At 42.5% G+C, this 20,341-nt stretch overlaps 1 protein-coding gene across 6 annotated transcripts in view; it reads right to left on the reverse strand.

The window, feature by feature from the left end:
- Positions 1–1,956: 1,956 nt before the first annotated feature.
- Positions 1,957–20,341, reverse strand: part of il1rap (interleukin 1 receptor accessory protein) — a 95,301-nt gene continuing 76,916 nt past the window's right edge. For 5 of the 6 annotated variants that reach the window (XM_072701028.1, XM_072701031.1, XM_072701032.1 and 2 more), the window contains 8 exons: positions 18,482–18,674; positions 10,846–11,014; positions 10,455–10,526; positions 4,182–4,317; positions 3,925–4,073; positions 3,547–3,687; positions 3,315–3,458; positions 1,957–3,114 (listed from right to left, as the gene is read on the reverse strand). In XM_072701028.1, coding sequence (XP_072557129.1) covers positions 2,741–3,114; positions 3,315–3,458; positions 3,547–3,687; positions 3,925–4,073; positions 4,182–4,317; positions 10,455–10,526; positions 10,846–11,014; positions 18,482–18,674 — 1,378 coding nt within the window. In that variant the 3' untranslated portion in view covers positions 1,957–2,740. The remainder of the gene's footprint in view (positions 3,115–3,314; positions 3,459–3,546; positions 3,688–3,924; positions 4,074–4,181; positions 4,318–10,454; positions 10,527–10,845; positions 11,015–18,481; positions 18,675–20,341) is intronic. The other variant, XM_072701029.1, reaches the window with a different exon arrangement.

Genomic DNA, 20,341 nt, shown 5'->3' on the forward strand with positions numbered 1-20,341 from the left:
TGATGTCCAATGTTTTTTTTTTTTTCCCATCCAGGTTTTATTAAACACAGTTTGGTACCTCATGGCATATGTAAGGTGTATTACAGTTCTGATATATACGATTATTAATAACACAGAATTGCAATTCTAGTTTATGTATGTGGTCTTTCTATATCGCGGATTTTCACCTATTGCTGATGGGTCTGGATCCCCCGCCTATTGCGGAAGTTACGTTCCAGACCCATCAGCGATAGGTGAAAATCCACGATATAGAAAGACAATATACATAAACTTTTTTATAGTTTAAACCTTAAAATACCACTCCCACATGCTTTAAACACATGTGAACTTATTGAAATGCACTTTGTAAACACATATGATATGTGGATGTTAGGCTAAGGATATGAGTGACATAAAATATGAGAATTTCTGGTATCATTCGAATGTTTCTAGTAAGGCCACTTAAAATTAATAAATTTTACATTTTACATGGCCGCCCGCCTCAATTTTTTGGTGCGGCCTCGATTTTTTTTATATTTTATATTTTTCAAAAAATCCGTTTTTTCCACCTCAAAAACTGTCAGAGATCGTCAATGTGCCAAATCCTGATATCCTGTGGACTGTGAGCAAGTAGTCTCTTGTAGGGTGGTCCAATAATAGTGACCCTCATTGAGGTCAAACAACAGCACTTCTATTGTTTGAAACAATGGAAGTGCTGTTGTTTTGCTATTGTCAGGAGGTCGCTTTTATTGGGACATTCTGTGGCAAGACCATTGAACACTTAGACTAGGCATTTGTTTTGAAGGTTTCTCTTTTCTTGTAATTGTTTGAACTGTTGAGAGTTTAAAATGTTGAGATACTGACAAATTAAAGTTTAATTTTCTAGTTTTAGTATATCTCTGTTGCTGATCGTCTTTTCGCTTAAAATATAAAATCCCCTACTCACCAATATTTTAGAAGTTTGAGTCATGTAAAACAATTTATAAATTTTAAGTGGCCTAATGCATCGTGTTGGTCTTAAATTTTACTCATAATGGTCTTAAAAGGTCTTTAAAAGGTCTTAAATTTAACTTACTGAAACCTGCAAGAACCCTGCTCTCTCTTTCTGTCTCTGCTCTTCAGTCTCCCCCCACCCCACTTGTCCCATACACACTATCCCCCTAAAAGGCATATTAACTACTCCTTTTAACTCTGTGTTTTGTTGGATGAGAGCCAGCTGCTCCTCAAGGTCACGGACCTTGGCCCAACTGACATCACTCGTCAATGAAGTCCAACTGGTTGCAATAATCCAGAAGGGCAAACATCATGCCAACACAACACTGAGCTGGCCCCATTTTGAACTAATTTAAGTCCCCTGTTTCTTACTCCCAGGCCAGGTAAAAAATTAAGGAATAATTTTAATATAAGTAGATTATCTTTTAAAACTCGTATAATACCTGAACTGACTGCTCAGTGGTAAGCTTCATTAAAAAGCAAGGCTTTACTTACCAAAGGAAATATTCCCAAATAAACAATAATTTAAAAGAAGTACAGTTGCTTTTGGGAGGCTGATAAACCACAAAAAGAACCCTCTTGCAAGCAGGCTACTGATGAGTGGAAAATGTCCTCTGAGCCCCGACTGGTGACAAAGCAAAGCTTTAAGAGTAACTGCCTATTTCTAGGGAGCGTCATGTTCCTCCACGAGTGTTTGGTGTAGAGGTGTGCAGAGAGATAAAAGCAACCTGAGCTCTGGTTCATTCACCACACCGACTGCACTGTTTATAACAAAAAGCAAACAGCACAGCGGTAAAACAGCCGGGCAGACACCCACTTACTAAGACCAAATTAAACTGAGTTAAATAACTCTGGACACACTATTTTACATGCACAAACAAATAGCAGAGCAACATGCAAGCACACCACCCTTCAAGAAACTTCCTGCTACGCTCTACATGAGTAGCACGTATCCAGTCCTCCAGAAAAAAAATTAGGCATTCCTTACACTCCTATACTCATGTTTTTTTATTAACATTTTAAAAAGCATTTGATAATCTCGTATTCTTTTCACATTGCAAATAAATGTGAGTGGAGTATGCATATCCTTCCCTTGTCTTGCTAGTTCTAGTCCAAACACATGCCCCTTATATTTCCCACTTTTCTGCTGTTCTCCATGTTTGGCTGCCCATGTTAGCCAAGTTCGAGACACTAAAGTAGTATTAAAGGTCCATTAAAATCAGAGATTGCATCAAGGAAATCATGCACGGAGAAAACTACCATAAAATCATATTTATGGGATCAGTGCATTTTACATAAAAGATACATATACTTGGCTCTTGCTGCCTACAGTCAGTATTAGCAGTAATAATTTTTTCATATTGCAAAAAGTAATAATAAACTTTTTAAAAGCATCTGATGGCAAGCTGTGTTTATAAACTTAATGTAAAGGGCTGTACAAGGGGCTCCCCTGTATAACATTTTTGATTTACTCTCAGCTTGCCAAACATAATATGTAATATATCAAGCAGTATTTTGGTGAAGGCTAACTCACCAAAAGGACTCACTGAAGGATTAAAGAAAAAAAAACAGCATAAACCCATATTGTCATATAAAGTATTGAGCAACCCGTAAAATATCTGTACTTTATGCTGTATGAAACAAAAAAAGAACATCACATTGCATCCCAGTGATGCTTAATTAAATTTTTGGGCTATTGTGGGAACATGCTGTTGATATCAGTGTGCATGCTTTTCATCTGTACTATACAGTGAGGCTGTTGTTCCATCTATGTGTGTATATATTTGTGTTTACTGCATAATGGGAGTTCACTGCTATTTACAGAGTCTTTGATCCTCCTGACTGGGAGTTCTACCTGTAGTTGTTTCCAGAAGCGTGAAGAGAGATCAGCAGATTTCTCCCCCTTCCACTGGATCAATGTTAATGCCACACGGGCTCGGCGCAGTTCCTGGGCCCAGCTTGATCTACAAATAGGCTGGTACTGGACCAGGATAACTCGGAGATCTCCAGCCTGGGCCATGCTGTCCAGACCAGCCTTCAGTTCCAGCAAGGCCTGTGTGCCACGCAGCACATAGAGTGGACTCAGCACTACAATGATGCGTCGACTACGGCTCACAAAACTCAGAGTCTCATCTGTGATGGCTGTTGAAAAGAATTCAAAAGACAACACAAACTCACTGAAACACATTCTGTATAACCGTTAAAGCAGGCCCTCTTTGTAATAATTTTGATACTGCTAAATCAGTTTACTTATAATAATCTCATACTGGAATCTACCAACTGCCTCCAGGTATTCCATGGTAATTCCCATACATAATTCCCTACTGTCATCCCACACTTACTGCCTCCAGGCAGGCTGTCCCTGTCAAAAATGCACACTCGATATCCAAGCTCATTCTCCAGGACTCGACGAAGAGTCAGTAGCACAAACTGTTCCTCCTCACTGTTCCTCGCATAGGAAATATAGACATCATAGTCCTTCCCATCTGCACAGAAAGGGAGGCATGAGGCAGCAGAAGAAGGAACTGAAAGTTAGTTGAGCTGGAATCGACAATCCAGGTATGAAAAGCTTACCTAATACTTCATTTGATCTAAAGCAGGAACGGTACAGCAGTAGCAGTTCCAGCCAATACAAATGGTACAATCCAAACAGCACCACTACAAGGAACAAGGGGATGCCTAGACCACATCCTAGTTCTATGTGGGGTGGGTGTCCTGTACAGAGATATCAGATATCTGTCAGTATGTTTACACAGAACATATACAAACAACAGTAACCAGAAAGGATAGTGTGGTAACCATGGAACAAATACAAAACCAAAATTGTACCACAGAACATATTGTAAGTTGTGCAGTGTTTTCAGTCTTGAATCTACAAACTGATGACAATACGGTTTTACTATATGCATATTCATGGATTTTCTCGTGTTAATATGTGTTCCTTTGTCTCACCCTCATATTGGATGACAGCCTTCCGGCTCACATTGCCCCGACTGTTTGCAGCATTACAAGTGTATTTCCTCTTCAGGTCCTGGGAGTTAAAAGACTGAATCTGTAGCGTTGTCTCTATTGTTCTGTCACCTAGTGCAATCATCAAAACTCTGTGATAAAGGAGGGGAGGTAATGAACAGAAAAAAAGAAAGAGGTCTATATTTCAGAGTTACAACAAAAGATCCAGTTTTCACTTTCAGCTAGTCTGTGAGTCTTACTTGGACATGCTGGTAATGCGGGTGTCGCCGTGTAGGTTGACTTTATGCCCGTCAATTTCCCACCACACCTGAGGTTCTGACTGCTCTTCACTTAAGTAGGGAAGGAACACAGTGCAAGCCAGCTGAGCCAGCGACCCTGCACAAAGAGTCACTGTTATTAAATACGTCATGTTACTGTGGCTGCACTGTAATCATAACAGTGATAATTATTGTAATTACTGGTTTCGGAATTCCTGGAAAAAGTTTTTCATTTTCTGTGTAGCAGTTCATGTGAACTTTACAGTCTGCTTTTATCAAAAGGAAAAACAAAAGACCACAGAGATAGATATAGATATAGATATAGAAACTGATATGCTTATATCAGAAACTATTTTTGGAACAAACATGAATCAAGGATGTTAATGCAGTTTCCTCATATAAATCAAGCATTGGTAAAATTACATTGTTATTACCATTGCCATTGATTCTGTCCATTCGGGCATGTCTTTTTTTTTTAATAAACTTTATTTTAAGTTTTTACAAAATTAACCAACCAACAATGAAAGAACAAAAAACTCCCCGACCCAGGCTTAACAATAACAAAGTAAAAAAAATATTTTAAAAATCAATAAATAATAATTATAAAATAAATTTTTTTTAAAATAATAAAAATAAATAAATACATTTAAATAATCACATTAATTGAATCAATACTCGGTCATACTAATATAGAAATAACTCCATATTCAATTTGAGTTGTACAATTTCAACATATTCTATGAAGGGGGATTGCATGAAACTTTTGCCTGTATTTACCTCAGCTATATCTCAACTTTTCAAGTGGCAGTGTAGCAAGCACAGCTTTCACCCAGTACTTAAAGGTTGGGGGTCTGGAGGACTTCCACATTAAAAGAATCATTCTTCATGCCAACAGAGAAGAGAAGGCAACAGCCCTCGCTTGTAGGGTGGAGTAATGTTTGTTTTGTGGTAGCACACCAAACACAGCAACAAAAGGATTGGGCACTATTGTAGTGTTGCATATGTGCGAGAAAGAATGAAAAATCTGTTCCCAAAATTTTTTTAAGGACTGACAAAACCAAAACATATGGCCGGTTGAAGCTAGGCTGTATTGACACCTGGGACATCCTGCGTCAGTACCAGGATAAATTCTAGCCAATCTTTCATTTGTGAAATGTAAGCGATGAACTACTTTGAACTGTATAAGGTTGTGTCTAAGGCAGAAGGAAGAAGTGTGCATCTGCTTAATAATATGTCGCCAGATTCTGCAACTGATTTCAACATTTAAATCTTGTTCCCATGCTGATCTGGTTTTATCCCATGAAGGTATATTGATATTCTGTATGATGTTATAGATCACTGAAATCCTACCTTTTACATAGGGATCTATTTCTAAAATACAATCTATTTCACATTCAGATGTCTGAAGGGGGAAAGAAAAATATTTCATGGCAAAGCCAAGGGCCTTTGAAAAAATATCGAAAAAAATGTGTCTTTGGGATATTATGGTTATTTCATAGTGTATCAAATGAAGCAAAAGTACCATCACTAAGCAAATCCCAAATAAAAAATAAGCCGTTGTCCTGCCAAGTTTTGAAAGCTGTGTCTGAGAAGGTGGGAATAGATGGTTATCAATTAGTGAAAGAAAACTATATGCTTGGGTGAAGCCAAAATGTCTATGGTTTCATGTTCTAAACTGAAACCATATTTTAAGGGTTGTTTTCACAACACGGTTTAAATTTTGGAGGTTGAGGTTAATAGGTAGGGGACTGTTAAGAAAAGTTATTGGAGATGTAGAATGATATGACTCTAGTTCCATAGTAACCCAAGCCGGGCCTTCTCTTGACTTATGTGCCAAAATCCAATGGCTTAGTTTAATAAGATTGGCAGACCAGTAGTAATACATAAAATTGGGTAAACCCTGCCCTCCTGCTGATTTAGGTAACTCCAAATAGGCCCTCTTCATACGACAGGAATCACTTGAAGTACATATGAAAAGCGAGGTAATACTATCATTTTAACAATATTAATTCGGCCCGCTAATGAAAGGGGAAGCAATGACCATCTGTTATAATCTGACTTGGTGCGTTCCAATAATACCTTGAAGTTATAGTCATACAGATCTTTATATGTTTGTGTGAAATTGATACCCAAGTAAGAAAATGACCGGCACTCTAACTTAAATGGAAAAATGCTATAATCTATGTTAATCGCTAGACTATTTATAGGAAAACCAGACTTTTAGAAAAATTTTATTTATACCCTGAAAAATTCCCAAATAGCTGCAGAATTCTAAGTCAGCTAAGTACGTCGTCAGCATATAATGATATTTTATGCATCTTAAGATTCCTAGTAATTTCTGTAATCTTTGATGATTGCCTTATTGCTATGGCTACAGGTTCAATGACTAAATTAAACAAAAAATGGGACAGACAGCAGCCTTGTCTTGTGCCTCTATGTAACAAAAAGTATTCTGAGTAATTGAAGTTTGTACGAACCAAGGCTTTTGGAGAAGAATACAGAATCTTAACCCATGTAATAAAAGATGGTCCTAAGCCAAATTTTTCCAAAGTTGTAAACAGATAGTTCCACTCCACCCTGTCAAAGGCCTTTTCGGCATCAAGAGATAGTATAACTTCAGGATCAAGGGTGGAACGAGCAGAATACAAGATATTAAGGAGCCTCTGCAAATTATAAAATGACTGCCTGCCCGGTATAAAGCCCGTCTAATCAGGGTTGATTATTTGGGGTATTACCTTTTCAAGACGTTGGGACAAGATTTTAGTGAGAATTTTGTAGTCATAACATAAGAACATAAGAACTATACAAACGAGAGGAGGCCATTCAGCCCATCGAGCTCGCTTGCGGAGAACTTAACTAATAGCTCAGAGTTGTTAAAATCTTATCTAGCTCTGATTTAAAGGAACCCAATGATTCAGCTTGCTTAAGTGCTTCCTTAAATCCAGTTTGAAATGTTCTCCCGCTAATTTCCACCTATGGCCACGAGTTCTTGTATTTGAACTAATGCTTAAGTAACTATTCGGTTGAACAGCATCCAAACCTGTTAGACTCTTATAGACCTGGATCATGTCCCCCCTCAGTCTCCTTTGCTTGAGGCTGAACAGATTTAGCTCAACTAACCTTTCCTTGTATGACATTCCTCTAAGACCAGGAATCATTCTTGTGGCCCTACGCTGCACCTTTTCTAAGGCCGCAATGTCCTTTTTAAGATATGGTGACCAAACCTGCACAGAATATTCTAGGTGAGGTCTCACCAAGGAATTGTATAATCTTAGCATTAGCTCCCTTGACTTAAACTCCACACACCTGGAGATATACCCCAACATCCTATTGGCCTTTATTATTGCTTCCCCGCACTGGCGAGAATGAGACATGGAAGCATCAACATACACACCAAGATCTTTCTCATAATCAGCTACCTTTATTTCAGTAGGTCCCATAAAATACCTGTATTTTATATTTCTGCTCCCTACATGGAGTACCTTACATTTGTCTATGTTAAATTTCATCTGCCAGGTATCGGCCCAGTCACTAATTAAATCAAGATCCCACTGTAGCTGCTGAGCTGCTAGTTCAGTATCTGCTACACCACCCACCTTGGTGTCATCTGCAAATTTCACCAGTTTACTGTATATATTGGTGTCTATATCATTTATGTAAATTAGGAACAATAGTGGTCCTAAAATTGAACCCTGCGGTTCCCCACTATGAACGCAGGCCCACTGTGACATTGTGCCTCTTATAACTACTCACTGCTTCCTATCTGTTAACCAGTTATCAATCCAGGTTGCTACAGTTCCTAAAATACCTGTCGCTTTGAGTTTAAGTAAGAGCCTCTTGTGGGGGACAACATCAAAAGCCTTTCGGAAATCTAAGTAGATCACATCATAGGCCTTCTTATCATCAACTTCCTGAGTAGCTTCCTCAAAAAACTCCAACAGATTTGTTAAACAGGATCTACCTCTCCTAAATCCATGCTGGCTATCCCTCAAAATGTTATTTGAGTCCAGGTAATCTACCATTTTCTCTTTGATTATAGCCTCCATAACTTTACCAGTTATACAAGTTAGACTGATTGGCCTATAGTTTGACAAATTACTTCTATCCCCTTTTTTGAAAATGGGCGTTATGTTGGCATGCTTCCAATCAGAAGGTACCACACCTTCATATATGGCTTATTGGGCGGTAGGAACCACAATCAAGTGGATCCTTGTCCTTTTTAGGAATTACAGATATCACAGCTTGTGACATGGTGTCAGGCAGCTTCTTAGTTGTGATAATTTCCTGGAACAATAGACCCAGCAAAGATGTTAATTTAGTGGCAAAAACCTTATAGAATTCTATATGGAAGCCGTCTGGACCTGGTGTTTTACCACTCTGCATTGATTTTATTGCATGTATGATTTCCTGATTCGTTATTGGGGAATCAAAAAAATTTGGTCCTCAGCAGAAATTTTAGGAATTTCTAAATCTATGGAGTTAATTTTGTGCCAAAAGTATTAATCAAAATTTTGAAAACCGCAAGCAAATCATTAAGTATCAGAATGAAAATATGTTCTAGAAATATCAAAAAAGTTGAATAAAATCATTTTTTTCCTTCTTCTTCTCTAATTTGTTTTGCTTTGGTCAGCTGGAATTTGGAGTGAACACGCCTTTAACCATCTGAGCACGCCCACTCCATGACGCTTCAGAACATCGCAACATGGCGGGAAGCTCCGGAGCCAGTTTACAGCATGGAATTGCATCTTTGTAGTTCTATAATAGTGTACTTTTATTAGGAATCGGTGTATGCAACACATACACTCACCTAAAGGATTATTAGGAACACCTGTTCAATTTCTCATTAATGCAATTATCTAATCAACCAATCACATGGCAGTTGCTTCAATGCATTTAGGGGTGTGGTCCTGGTCAAGACAATCTCCTGAACTCCAAACTGAATGTCAGAATGGGAAAGAAAGGTGATTTAAGCAATTTTGAGCGTGGCATGGTTGTTGGTGCCAGACGGGCCGGTCTGAGTATTTCACAATCTGCTCAGTTACTGGGATTTTCACGCACAACCATTTCTAGGGTTTACAAAGAATGGTGTGCAAAGGGAAAAACATCCAGTATGCGGCAGTCCTGTGGGCGAAAATGCCTTGTTGATGCTAGAGGTCAGAGGAGAATGGGCCGACTGATTCAAGCTGATAGAAGAGCAACTTTGACTGAAATAACCACTCGTTACAACCGAGGTATGCAGCAAAGCATTTGTGAAGCCACAACACGCACAACCTTGAGGCGGATGGGCTACAACAGCAGAAAACCCCACCGGGTACCACTCATCTCCACTACAAATAGGAAAAAGAGGCTACAATTTGCACGAGCTCACCAAAATTGGACAGTTGAAGACTGGAAAAATGTTGCCTGGTCTGATGAGTCTCGATTTCTGTTGAGACATTCAAATGGTCAGAATTTGGCGTAAACAGAATGAGAACATGGATCCATCATGCCTTGTTACCACTGTGCAGGCTGGTGGTGGTGGTGTAATGGTGTGGGGGATGTTTTCTTGGCACACTTTAGGCCCCTTAGTGCCAATTGGGCATCGTTTAAATGCCACGGCCTACCTGAGCATTGTTTCTGACCATGTCCATCCCTTTATGACCACCATGTACCCATCCTCTGATGGCTACTTCCAGCAGGATAATGCACCATGTCACAAAGCTCGAATCATTTCAAATTGGTTTCTTGAACATGACAATGAGTTCACTGTACTAAAATGGCCCCCACAGTCACCAGATCTCAACCCAATAGAGCATCTTTGGGATGTGTTGGAACGGGAGCTTCGTGCCCTGGATGTGCATCCCACAAATCTCCATCAACTGCAAGATGCTATCCTATCAATATGGGCCAACATTTCTAAAGTATGCTTTCAGCACCTTGTTGAATCAATGCCACGTAGAATTAAGGCAGTTCTGAAGGCGAAAGGGGGTCAAACACCGTATTAGTATGGTGTTCCTAATAATCCTTTAGGTGAGTGTATTTCGCGGTCATAAAATGTCACCAACCCATCCAGTTCAGTAACTTTCGCTATTCCACCAACGCGCTGACCAGGGATTATGAATTTGAGTTGTATTAGCAGATGCCTGGGATTGATAGGCATGTCTTTCTAAATAGGCTTCTCAAAATACGTAACCAGTTGCTTAAAACATATGAATGTATGGAGATTATCTGTTTGGATCTGTGTGAACAGTGGAGAATGATACTTGTCTTACTAACCTAAATTCACAGTAAACACATGCAGCTCATCGGGGGTTTGTATGTCCGGATTCTTTGGAAGCCCACTTGGAGCTGAACAAGACAGAAACATCAGTTAAAATCACTTTATACTGTATTTTCTCCCCTTTACTGAATTATGATGAATAAATGAATAATCTCTGAATAATCTCTTCTCACAGTCATCTTGTACTGGATCAGCAGTGGACTGACATCCTCCAGCCCCCCATCCCCAGGATTCACTGTTTGGCTGAGTAGGCAGTTTGTATAGCAAACAGGTGTATCTAATTAAGTGGTATGTGTATTTCAGCTTTTAAGATTTTTGGGGTAATACAGTACAAGACCTTTGTGAATTAGGATTTTTTTATCGCGGAATGCTACAGTATGCTCTTACACACAGGCTCAACAGTGACCACCCTTGTGAAGGACATATTTCTTCCCATGAACTTGTAGGTCACCATGCAAGTGTAGTTTCCCTGGTAGTTCTCACGCATCACATGAATAACCAGCTTGTCATTTTCAATCCCACGGTCACCTTGCCAGTTTGGGTGAGGGTAACAGTTCTGTTAAAAAAAAAAAAAGTCATACACAAGAAATTAAACAAATTAAGGTCAAATATTCACATTCACTCACTTTACAGAATAAGTATGGAAGGTGCATATTATATGTATATTATATGATTGCGTGCATCTTACCCCCCTTGTTGCATTGGTTTCCTCCATCACTATTCTCAGTACTCTGCCAAGCAGCACAGCAGTTTGTGCTTTCACTGGCTATGAGTAATACTGATCATAGAATTAACAGAATACGATTTCCCCCAAACACACATATGCGATGCAATCAATAACAATTCCTAGTTATGTTTTTATTGTGACTGCTGTATTTCAGTAGGATTTACAAGGAGTGGACAAAGAGACTGAAAAACCTGGTTTTAGACTACAATGATTTATTAGAAACAGGAAAGTCGATTTGCTCATTTAATTATTCAGTGAGTTGGGCAGCTGTGGTTTTCATATTTTTTGTATACAATTCGGGATAGTACCCGGATATCCCTTTCAGACAGCTTCCTCTTGCATCCATCATTACTCTGGTTGGATGTGGTCCATCCTTCATGATGGTATGCTGATATTACCCTAGATACTATGGCTCTCAATACACCAGAAAGACTTGCTGTCCTGTTTTTTTTTTTATTGCATTCAGTATTTTGATACCCAAATGGGAGAATAGTATGGCATAGATTTTTAATACAGACTTATAGTATTCCTTCCTGGTTGTGAACAATGTGAAAGCTTTGCTCAGAACATTGTATGGAATCACAGAATTCACAGAAAGGAGAGTTGAATTTCTTTTTTAGTGTGCGGTCACATGATAGCTCCACCCGCTGACTCTCTTTGTTGCTTGGCAACGTGATGCTTTCCATGTTGATTCCAAAAGGGTCGCGTATCCAGCCCTCATCCCTCTGTTTCTCGGGAAAGTACTCATTAAACCGCTCTAGAAGTTTATTCAGATGTGTCATGATCGTTTTCTTCATTACATTTTGTCCTGCCACATCCAGTTGCTGTCCCTCATGACAGGCATTGGGGAACATGTCCAGGCAGTTTTTAGAAACATGACTTATCGACAAGGAGATCTTTTTTTTGAAAGCATTGAATTTGTCATACTGTTCAAAAATGTTGTGCCCCCTCCCCTGCACAGACACATTTAACGTGTTTAATCGTTGAAACACATCAGCAAGGTAAGCAACGTGTGCGAACCACACACTGTTGCTAAACAGGTTGGCAAGAGGCGAGTTGTTCTGAGCAAGAAAAGCTGCGATTTCAGCTCGTAGTTCATAAAAACGGGACAGTACCTTTCCCCTCGAAAGCCAGCATACCTCGGCATGATACAACACCTGTACATGCTCACTACCAAGATCTTGGCACAGTTTCTGAAAACACCGGGTGTTCTTTGCACTGTGTTAATATGTTTACTTGGATGATAGGGTAGGGTCTCCCAAGGCAAAAAGGTCCCAGGGGAGGGGCCAGACAAAGAGCAATCCGAAAAAACCCCATGAAAAAGTTACAAATCAAAGTCCCGTTTCCCTCGCCCGGACTAGGGTCACCGGGGCCCCACCCTGGAGCCAGGCCTGGGGGAGGGGCCCGTTGGCGAGCGCCTTGGCCCATGGGGCCCGGCCGGGCACAGCCCGAAAGAGACACGCGGGACTGTCCCCAGGTGGGCCCACCACCCGCAAGGGGAATGTCAGGGGTTCGGTGCATTGTGGATCGGGTGGCGGCCAAGGGAGGCCCTGGTGGTCCGATCCCCGGCTGACAAAACTGGCTTTCGGGACATGGAATGTCACCTCTCTGGTGGGGAAGGAGCCTGAGCTTGTGCGTGAGGTTGAGAGGTATCGACTAGATATAGTCGGGCTCACCTCAACGTATAGCTTGGGTTCTGGAACCAATCTCCTGGAGAGGGGCTGGACGCTCTTTTACTCTGGAGTTGCGGCGGGTGAGCGACGCCGGGCTGGGGTAGGGCTATTGGTGGCCCCACAGCTCGGTGCATTAACATCGGAGTTTACCCCGGTGAACGAGAGGGCTGTTTCCCTGCGCCTTCGGGTCGGGGATAGGTCTCTAACTGTCATCTGCGCTTATGCGCCGAATGTCAGTTCGGAGTACCCGGCCTTCTTGGATTCCCTTAGCGGTATACTATTTGGTGTGCCGCGGGGGGATTCCATCGTTTTGCTGGGGGACTTCAACGCTCATGTGGGCAATGACAGTGTGACCTGGAAGGGGGTGATTGGGAGGAACGGCCTCCCTGATCTGAATCCGAGTGGTGTTCAGTTATTGGACTTCTGTGCAATGCATGGTTTGTCCATAACGAACACCATGTTCGAGCATAAGGGTGTCCATAAGTGGACATGGTACGAACATGCCCGGGGCTACAGGTCGATGATCGATTTTATAATCGTATCAACTGATCTGCGGCCCTCCGTCTTGGACACTCGGGTAAAGAGAGGGGCAGAGCTGTCAACTGATCACCACCTGGTGATGAGTCGGCTCAGGTGGCGGGGGAGGAAGCCGGTCAGACCTGGTAGGCCCAAGCGTATAGTGAGGGTCTGCTGGGAACGTCTGGCAGAGGCTCCTGTTCGCTGGAGCTTTAACTCGTGCCTCCGGCAGAATTCCGACTGCATGCCGGGGGAGGTAGGGGACATTGAGTCCGAATGGACACTGTTCCGGACCTCCATTGTGGAAGCGGCCGTGCGGAGCTGTGGCTGCAGGGTGGTCGGTGCCTGTCGTGGCGGTAACCCCCGTACCCGATGGTGGACACCAGAGGTGAGGGGGGCCGTGAGGCTGAAGAAGGAGGCTTACCGGGAATTATTAGCCCGGGGGTCTCCGGAGGCAGCTGACGCGTACCGGCGGGCCAGGCGGAACGCGGCTCGGGCGGTCGCAGAAGCAAAAACCCGGGCGTGGGAGGAGTTCGGTGAGGCCATGGAAAGTGACTTTCGGTCGGCCTCAAAAAGATTCTGGCAAACCATACGGAGTATCAGGAGGGGGAAGCAGCTCCTGGTTCCTACTATTTATAGTGAGGGGGGGGGGCTGTTGACCTCACCTGGGGACATCATCCGGAGGTGGAAGGAATACTTTGAGGACCTCCTCAACCCTGCCTCAGATACATCTACGCATACTGCCTTTGAGACATCTGAGGGCGCAGAGCCCGAGGGTGCTGGGGGGGGCTTGCCCATCACTGAGGCTGAGGTGGCCGCGGCGGTTAAACAACGAGATCCGCCCGGAGTACCTGAAGGCTCTAGATGTTGTGGGGCTGTCGTGGCTGACACGCCTTCTCAACAGTGCGTGGAGGTCAGGGACAGTGCCGCTGGATTGGCAGACCGGGGTGGTGGTCCCCTTATTTAAGAAAGGGGACCGGAGGGTGTGTTCCAACTACAGGGGGATCACGCTTCTCAGCCTCCCTGGGAAGGTCTATTCCAGGGTACTGCAGAGGAGGGTGAGATCGATAGTCGCATCTCGGATTCAGGAGGAACAATGCGGTTTTCGTCCTGGTCGTGGAACACTGGACCAGCTTTATACCCTTGCAGGGGTACTGGAGGGGGCCTGGGAGTTTGCCTATCCAGTCTACATATGTTTTGTGGATTTGGAAAAGGCTTATGACCGGGTTCCCCGAGGTGCTCTGTGGGGGGTGCTTCGAGAGTATGGGGTCCGGGGTCCACTGTTGTGGGCGATCCGGTCCCTGTACGAACGGAGCAGAAGCTTGGTCCGCATTGCCAGCAATAAGTCGGACGTGTTCCAGGTGCGTGTTGGGCTCCGCCAGGGCTGCCCTTTGTCATCGGTCCTGTTTATCATATTTATGGCGTAGCCAAGGCGTCGAGGGTGTCCAGTTTGGTGACCTCAGGATTGCCTCGCTGCTTTTTGCAAACGATGTTGTCCTGTTGGCTTCATCTGCTGGGGATCTCCAGCAGGCACTGGGGCGGTTCGCAGCCGAGTGCGAAGCAGCAGGGATGAGGATTAGCACCTCCAAGTCCGAGACCATGGTTCTCAGCCGGAAACGGGTGGTTTGCCCTCTTCGGGTTGGGGAAGACGTACTGCCTCAAGTGGAGGAGTTTAAGTATCTCGGGGTCTTGTTCACGAGTGAGGGTAGGCGAGATCGGGAGCTGGATAGACGGATCGGAGCGGCGTCTGCAGTTCTGCAGGCGCTTAACCGGTCTGTCGTGGCTAAGAAAGAACTGAGCCAAAAAGCCAAGCTCTCGATCTATTGGTCCATCTTTGTCCCTACCCTCACCTATGGTCATGAGCTATGAGTAATGACCGAAAGAACGAGATCGCGAATACAAGTGGCCGAAATGAGGTTTCTCCGCAGGGTGTCTGGGCTCTCCCTTAGGGATAGGGTGAAAAGTTCGGATATCCGGGAGGGCCTCGGAGTAGAACCGCTGCTTCTTCACGTCGAAAGGAGCCAGTTGAGGTGGTTTGGACATCTGGTGCGGATGCCTCCTGGGCGGCTACCCGGAGAGGTTTTCCGTGCCTGTCCTACAGGGAGGAGGCCCCGAGGCAGGCCCAGGACTCGCTGGAGGGATTATATCTGTCGGCTGGCCTGGGAACGCCTCGGTGTCCCCCCCGAGGAGCTGGTGGGGTTAGCTGGGGAGAGGGAGGTCTGGGTGCCTCTACTGAAGCTGCTACCCCCGCGACCCGAACCCCGGACAAGCGGCAGATGATGGATGGATGGATGATATCTTTTAATGTTCCATGAAGTACTGGTACCAAATCCTTTTTTGCCAGGGCCTCCCGATGTAAAAACAATGGTTCCAAGTTGCATCTCAAGTATTCTCCTCACGACCCCCGAGTTTTTTCCTGTCATGGAGGCAGCGGCATCAGTTGTGATACTGACGCACATGTCCCAGCTTAGGCCCACTCAATTCAAATACAAATCCACAGAGCTGAAAATGTCCTCTGCAGTCGTTGTAGTGTGGAAGTAAAATTGGACATTAGTAAGCCCGGGAGGGGAGGCATATTGGGTCTGTTATGTTTTAGGCCTTAGGCAAGAAGAGATTGTTTTGAATACTGTGTGACCTCGCTTTGTGATAGCTGCCTGCAGTTGGCTCCGCAGAAGCTCGGACCTTGGAGAGGCAGACAGTGGAGCAAAGTGGGGGAAAAACCACTTGCAGGAAGAGACTCGAAGCCACCCCAACTGGTGCACAAAGAATTATAGCTTAATAAAGTAGTTGTAGTAGTCAATATATATGTTACGCAATTGATCGCATCATGTTAATCATACTAATCATATGTTAACCATGTATTTTCAGTGATCCAGGGACAATACGTCAATGTGTTAATCATTAATCAATGGAACACCCAATCATTAACAGTGATTCAATGTCATATATTTAATATCTATATACATATCTCAAGTAGAGTCTAGAAGCCGAGGCTGTCTCCAGTAAATTGCGTATAATGGGTGGACTTTACCTTGCTACCAAGGTGAACCAATGGAGCAGGAGAATTGTGTTTGTTATACGTTTCAGCTTAGTTTGTTGGTGTTTTGTGACCAATCAGGACTTAGAAGTCCTGGGAGTTATGGTTTATCTACTGGTTGCTCTGTGTGCTGGGTGTGACTTGGTACCAAGTGCCAGAGTGTGATGGGAGCGCTTTGCTGAACTTGCTGGAATAAAAGAGATTTTCTTTACTCACCAAACTAAGAGGTCCAGACTTTTATTCTAAGTGCCTCTCTGTGTTATCAGATAGGTTGATTTATAATTTTTCTACCACAGTAGTAGGGAGTTCTCTTGTGCAGAGAAATTGTTCCTGTAAGTCCCCATCCAACACGTCTCACGTAAACGAGTAAAATTGCTTTGTTAATGTCTGTGGATTTGTCCATTTGTAAGGGAAAATGACCACTTGCCTTAATGCAAGCTGGGGTTCTGTTGTTTGATGTCATCTGACATGTCTTCAATTGGCCTACCAATAGTGTCATTTAACAGACGTATATTTTTTAGTTTATCCACTGTGGATTGATCCAATATCTCTCTGACCATGTCCATAGTGGCAGGTAAGATGAGGTCCTCTGCAATGATGTGGGGCTTCTTTTACTTCGAAATACAATGTGCTACCAGGTAAGATGCATGGAGTGCCTGTTCTTGCTTCGAGCAGGAAGTAGTAAGACACTTTTGTGATGTCCTCAGGTCTTGAAGTCGTCTTCTGAACTACTGAACAGCTTTACCTTTGAGAGAATGGTGTTTTTTTTTTCTAAATGTCGCTTCAGTTTTGACGGCTTCATGCTTTCACATACCAACACCTCCCTGCACAAAACACACTGAGGTTTTTGTGCTCCTTTGTCATCAATATAAGAAAATCCATATCTAATATATTCTGTGTCGTACCTGCGTTTTGCCATACTCAGTTAGCATATGTAAACAAAGATTGCAGGTCTTCTTCTATGGTGTGAAACGGTGGTTTTCAACTTGCATTACAGGGCACCTCCTACTGTTAAAGAGTGTGAACAGACGACACTCTGCTAATTTTTTCTCAACATTCTTTTTGCCCGAAGGCCCGCGACCCACTGAAAATGGGTTTGCGACCCACTTTTGGGTTGCCACCCACCAGTTGAGAATCACTGGTCTAAAGCATGCCACCACTGGACTCTAGAGCAGTGGAGACGTGTTCTCTGGAGTGACAAATCATCCTTCTCTGTCTGGCAATCCAATGGATGAGTGTGAGTTTGGTCGGTTGCCAGGATAACTGTACTTGCCTGACATTGTGCCAAGTGTAAAGTTTGGTGAAGGGGGATTATGGTGTGAGAATGTTTTTCAGGGGTTGGGATTGACCCCTTAGTTCCAGTGAAAGGAACTCAATGCTGCAGCATTCAAAGCCATTTTGGACAATTTCATGCTCCCAACTTTGTGCAAACAATTTGGGGATGGCCCCTTTCTGTTCCAACATGACTGCGCACCATGGCACAAAGCAAGGTCCATAAGGACATGGATGAGTGAGTCTGGTGCAGAGGAACTTGACTGGCCTACACAGATCCCTGACCTCAACCCGATAGAACACCTTTGGGATGAATTAGAGAGAGCCAGGCCTTCTCGTCCAACATTAGTGCCTGACCTCACAAATGCTCTTCTGGAAGAATGGTCAAAAATTCCCCTAAACACACTCCTAAACCTTGTGGACAGTCTTCCCAGAAGAGTTTAAGCTGTTATAGCTGCAAAGGGTAGGGCAACTCCATATTAAAGCCTGTGTATTAAGAATGGGATGTCATTAAAGTTCATGTGCATGTAAAGGCAGGTGTCCCAATACTTTTGGCAATATAGTGTAGCTTCTTTTAGCATGAAAGACCAGGATTAGAGTTTTGACAGGGATTGTTATTACAACCAGAGACTTATTAATCACTGCAAGGTTGTTATATGTTGTTATCTAGGTAGAAAAAAAACGACGTTTCAGAAATACTATGCTTTAACCATTAATTAATAAATCAGTGAAATTATATTTTGCATCATACTTTATGTAGAATGCTGACAGAAATGTATTTATAATCATTTAACTCACATGAAACCACTGGACAGAGAAATTCCTGTTCGGATGCCTGAAATCTTCAATATCAGGACAAGTGACTATCCTGTTTTCTTCCAAAGGAATCTTCACCAGGGTCGAAATGCCTGCTGGCTCTGCTATGCATATTTCCCTGGCCCTCTGAACTACATTAAGCCAGACAGGTATCTTAGCACAGAATGTTCCATTTCTAACAAGAAACACAAATCCAGGACATGGTGTGATTAGTATGAAGCCATTGCCAGCAAACATGGAGACACAGAGAAAGACCACATATAATAACAGGTCCACGATCCAGGCAACTTTAATTTTAGACTTTTCATCACCTTATCAGACACCTTCCCTTGATTACAAATATATTTTGTCATAACTATCAATCTTTTCTCTCAGCTAGGGATTTTTTTCTCACAGTCCTATTTTCATGTTTTGTTTAATTGATTTTTTTTGCATTTCATTTTTGTTCTAATACTATGAGAATGAGTCGTGACTTCAAAGTGACTAAACATTTTCGACTTCCATTTCTGGGGTGGGGTGCTGCTACAGTGGCATCATGTTGCAAATAATTGATAAAAAAAAGGAGACTGACTGGTGTTTTCTTCCATCTATTTTTTTTTTCATGATCAGGTTTGATTCGTAAAACATCAATTGTGATAACGGAAGTTATCCTTTATACAATATAAAACAAAGGAAAAATTAATGGAAGTAAAAAAATATATATTTTATGCAATAATAACTAATGTTTCTCAAGGATCCCACATATAGAACCCTAATCCCAACTATGACAACATTGGGCCTCATTCACCAATATTTTCTTAAGAATTCTCTTAAATTCGCTCCTACAAAATTTGTTAAGAACAACCTTCATACGTAGTTTGTCCTAATTAGCATAGGGAAACACCCTCCAATTTCCCATAAAAAGGCATGAGACTGTAGGGCCATGTGCAAGTAATGGTGAAGAGCCGCTTGGCACTAAGAGGAAAAAAACTTCAGTAATGCTGAAGTGGAAGTATTAATACAGTAAAATCCTGTTATAGTGGACTCGCTTATAACGGAATATCTATAATGGACAAGGCCCGCTGGTCCCGGCCATTCACCTTTAAGAACATGCAGAAAAAGCATCAGATATAGCGGACTCGCACATAACAGAATTTCGCTTATAACAGACAAACAATTTGGTCCCCAGGGCCGCTTTTAGCTGTAGCTTTGTTCGGCTATAACGGACAACGCAGGCTCTACATCCAGCGTAGATACGTAGTCTGGATTATTAATAATCATACATCTGCTGAGATAAAGTTGGATTACTACATGTACAATATAATAATCTATACCACAAGTGATTCTGCTTGGGTGTGGCATGAGTAAATGCTGTCCTGTAGTTGTATTCTGGCCATACAGCAACTCTGGATATGACGGACTTTGGATATAACGGACTGTTTTGCCAGGTCCCTTGAAGTCCGTTATGACTGGATTGTACTGTACAGGAGGTAAATGCAAATAGACACATGTTATTTAGTAGCGTAACCAGTGGATATAAAGCCCCCAAGAAAGCTGATACATGGAAAGATATCACCTTCTCTGTGAATGCTGTGTGCCAAATAAATCTAAATGATCTTCAAACATGCATTCCCTTCAGAGCACGATTGGCAAGCTCTTCAAGAAGTAACAGAAATGCCATTTTGATAGCAAGGCCAATGCGCAGAAACAGACCTATTTATAATCCACATGATCGGCGTTACTACCATGAAAATAATTTACACTTAAATTATTTTTTATATTTTACTTTTAAAAATTATTCAAATACTATCATTTTATGAACTGTAGAATGAACAAAAATAACCGATTATTTTGAACAAACTA

The sequence above is a fragment of the Paramormyrops kingsleyae genome, chromosome 17, assembly GCF_048594095.1.
Source record: "Paramormyrops kingsleyae isolate MSU_618 chromosome 17, PKINGS_0.4, whole genome shotgun sequence".
Classification (NCBI taxonomy): Eukaryota; Metazoa; Chordata; class Actinopteri; order Osteoglossiformes; family Mormyridae; genus Paramormyrops; species Paramormyrops kingsleyae.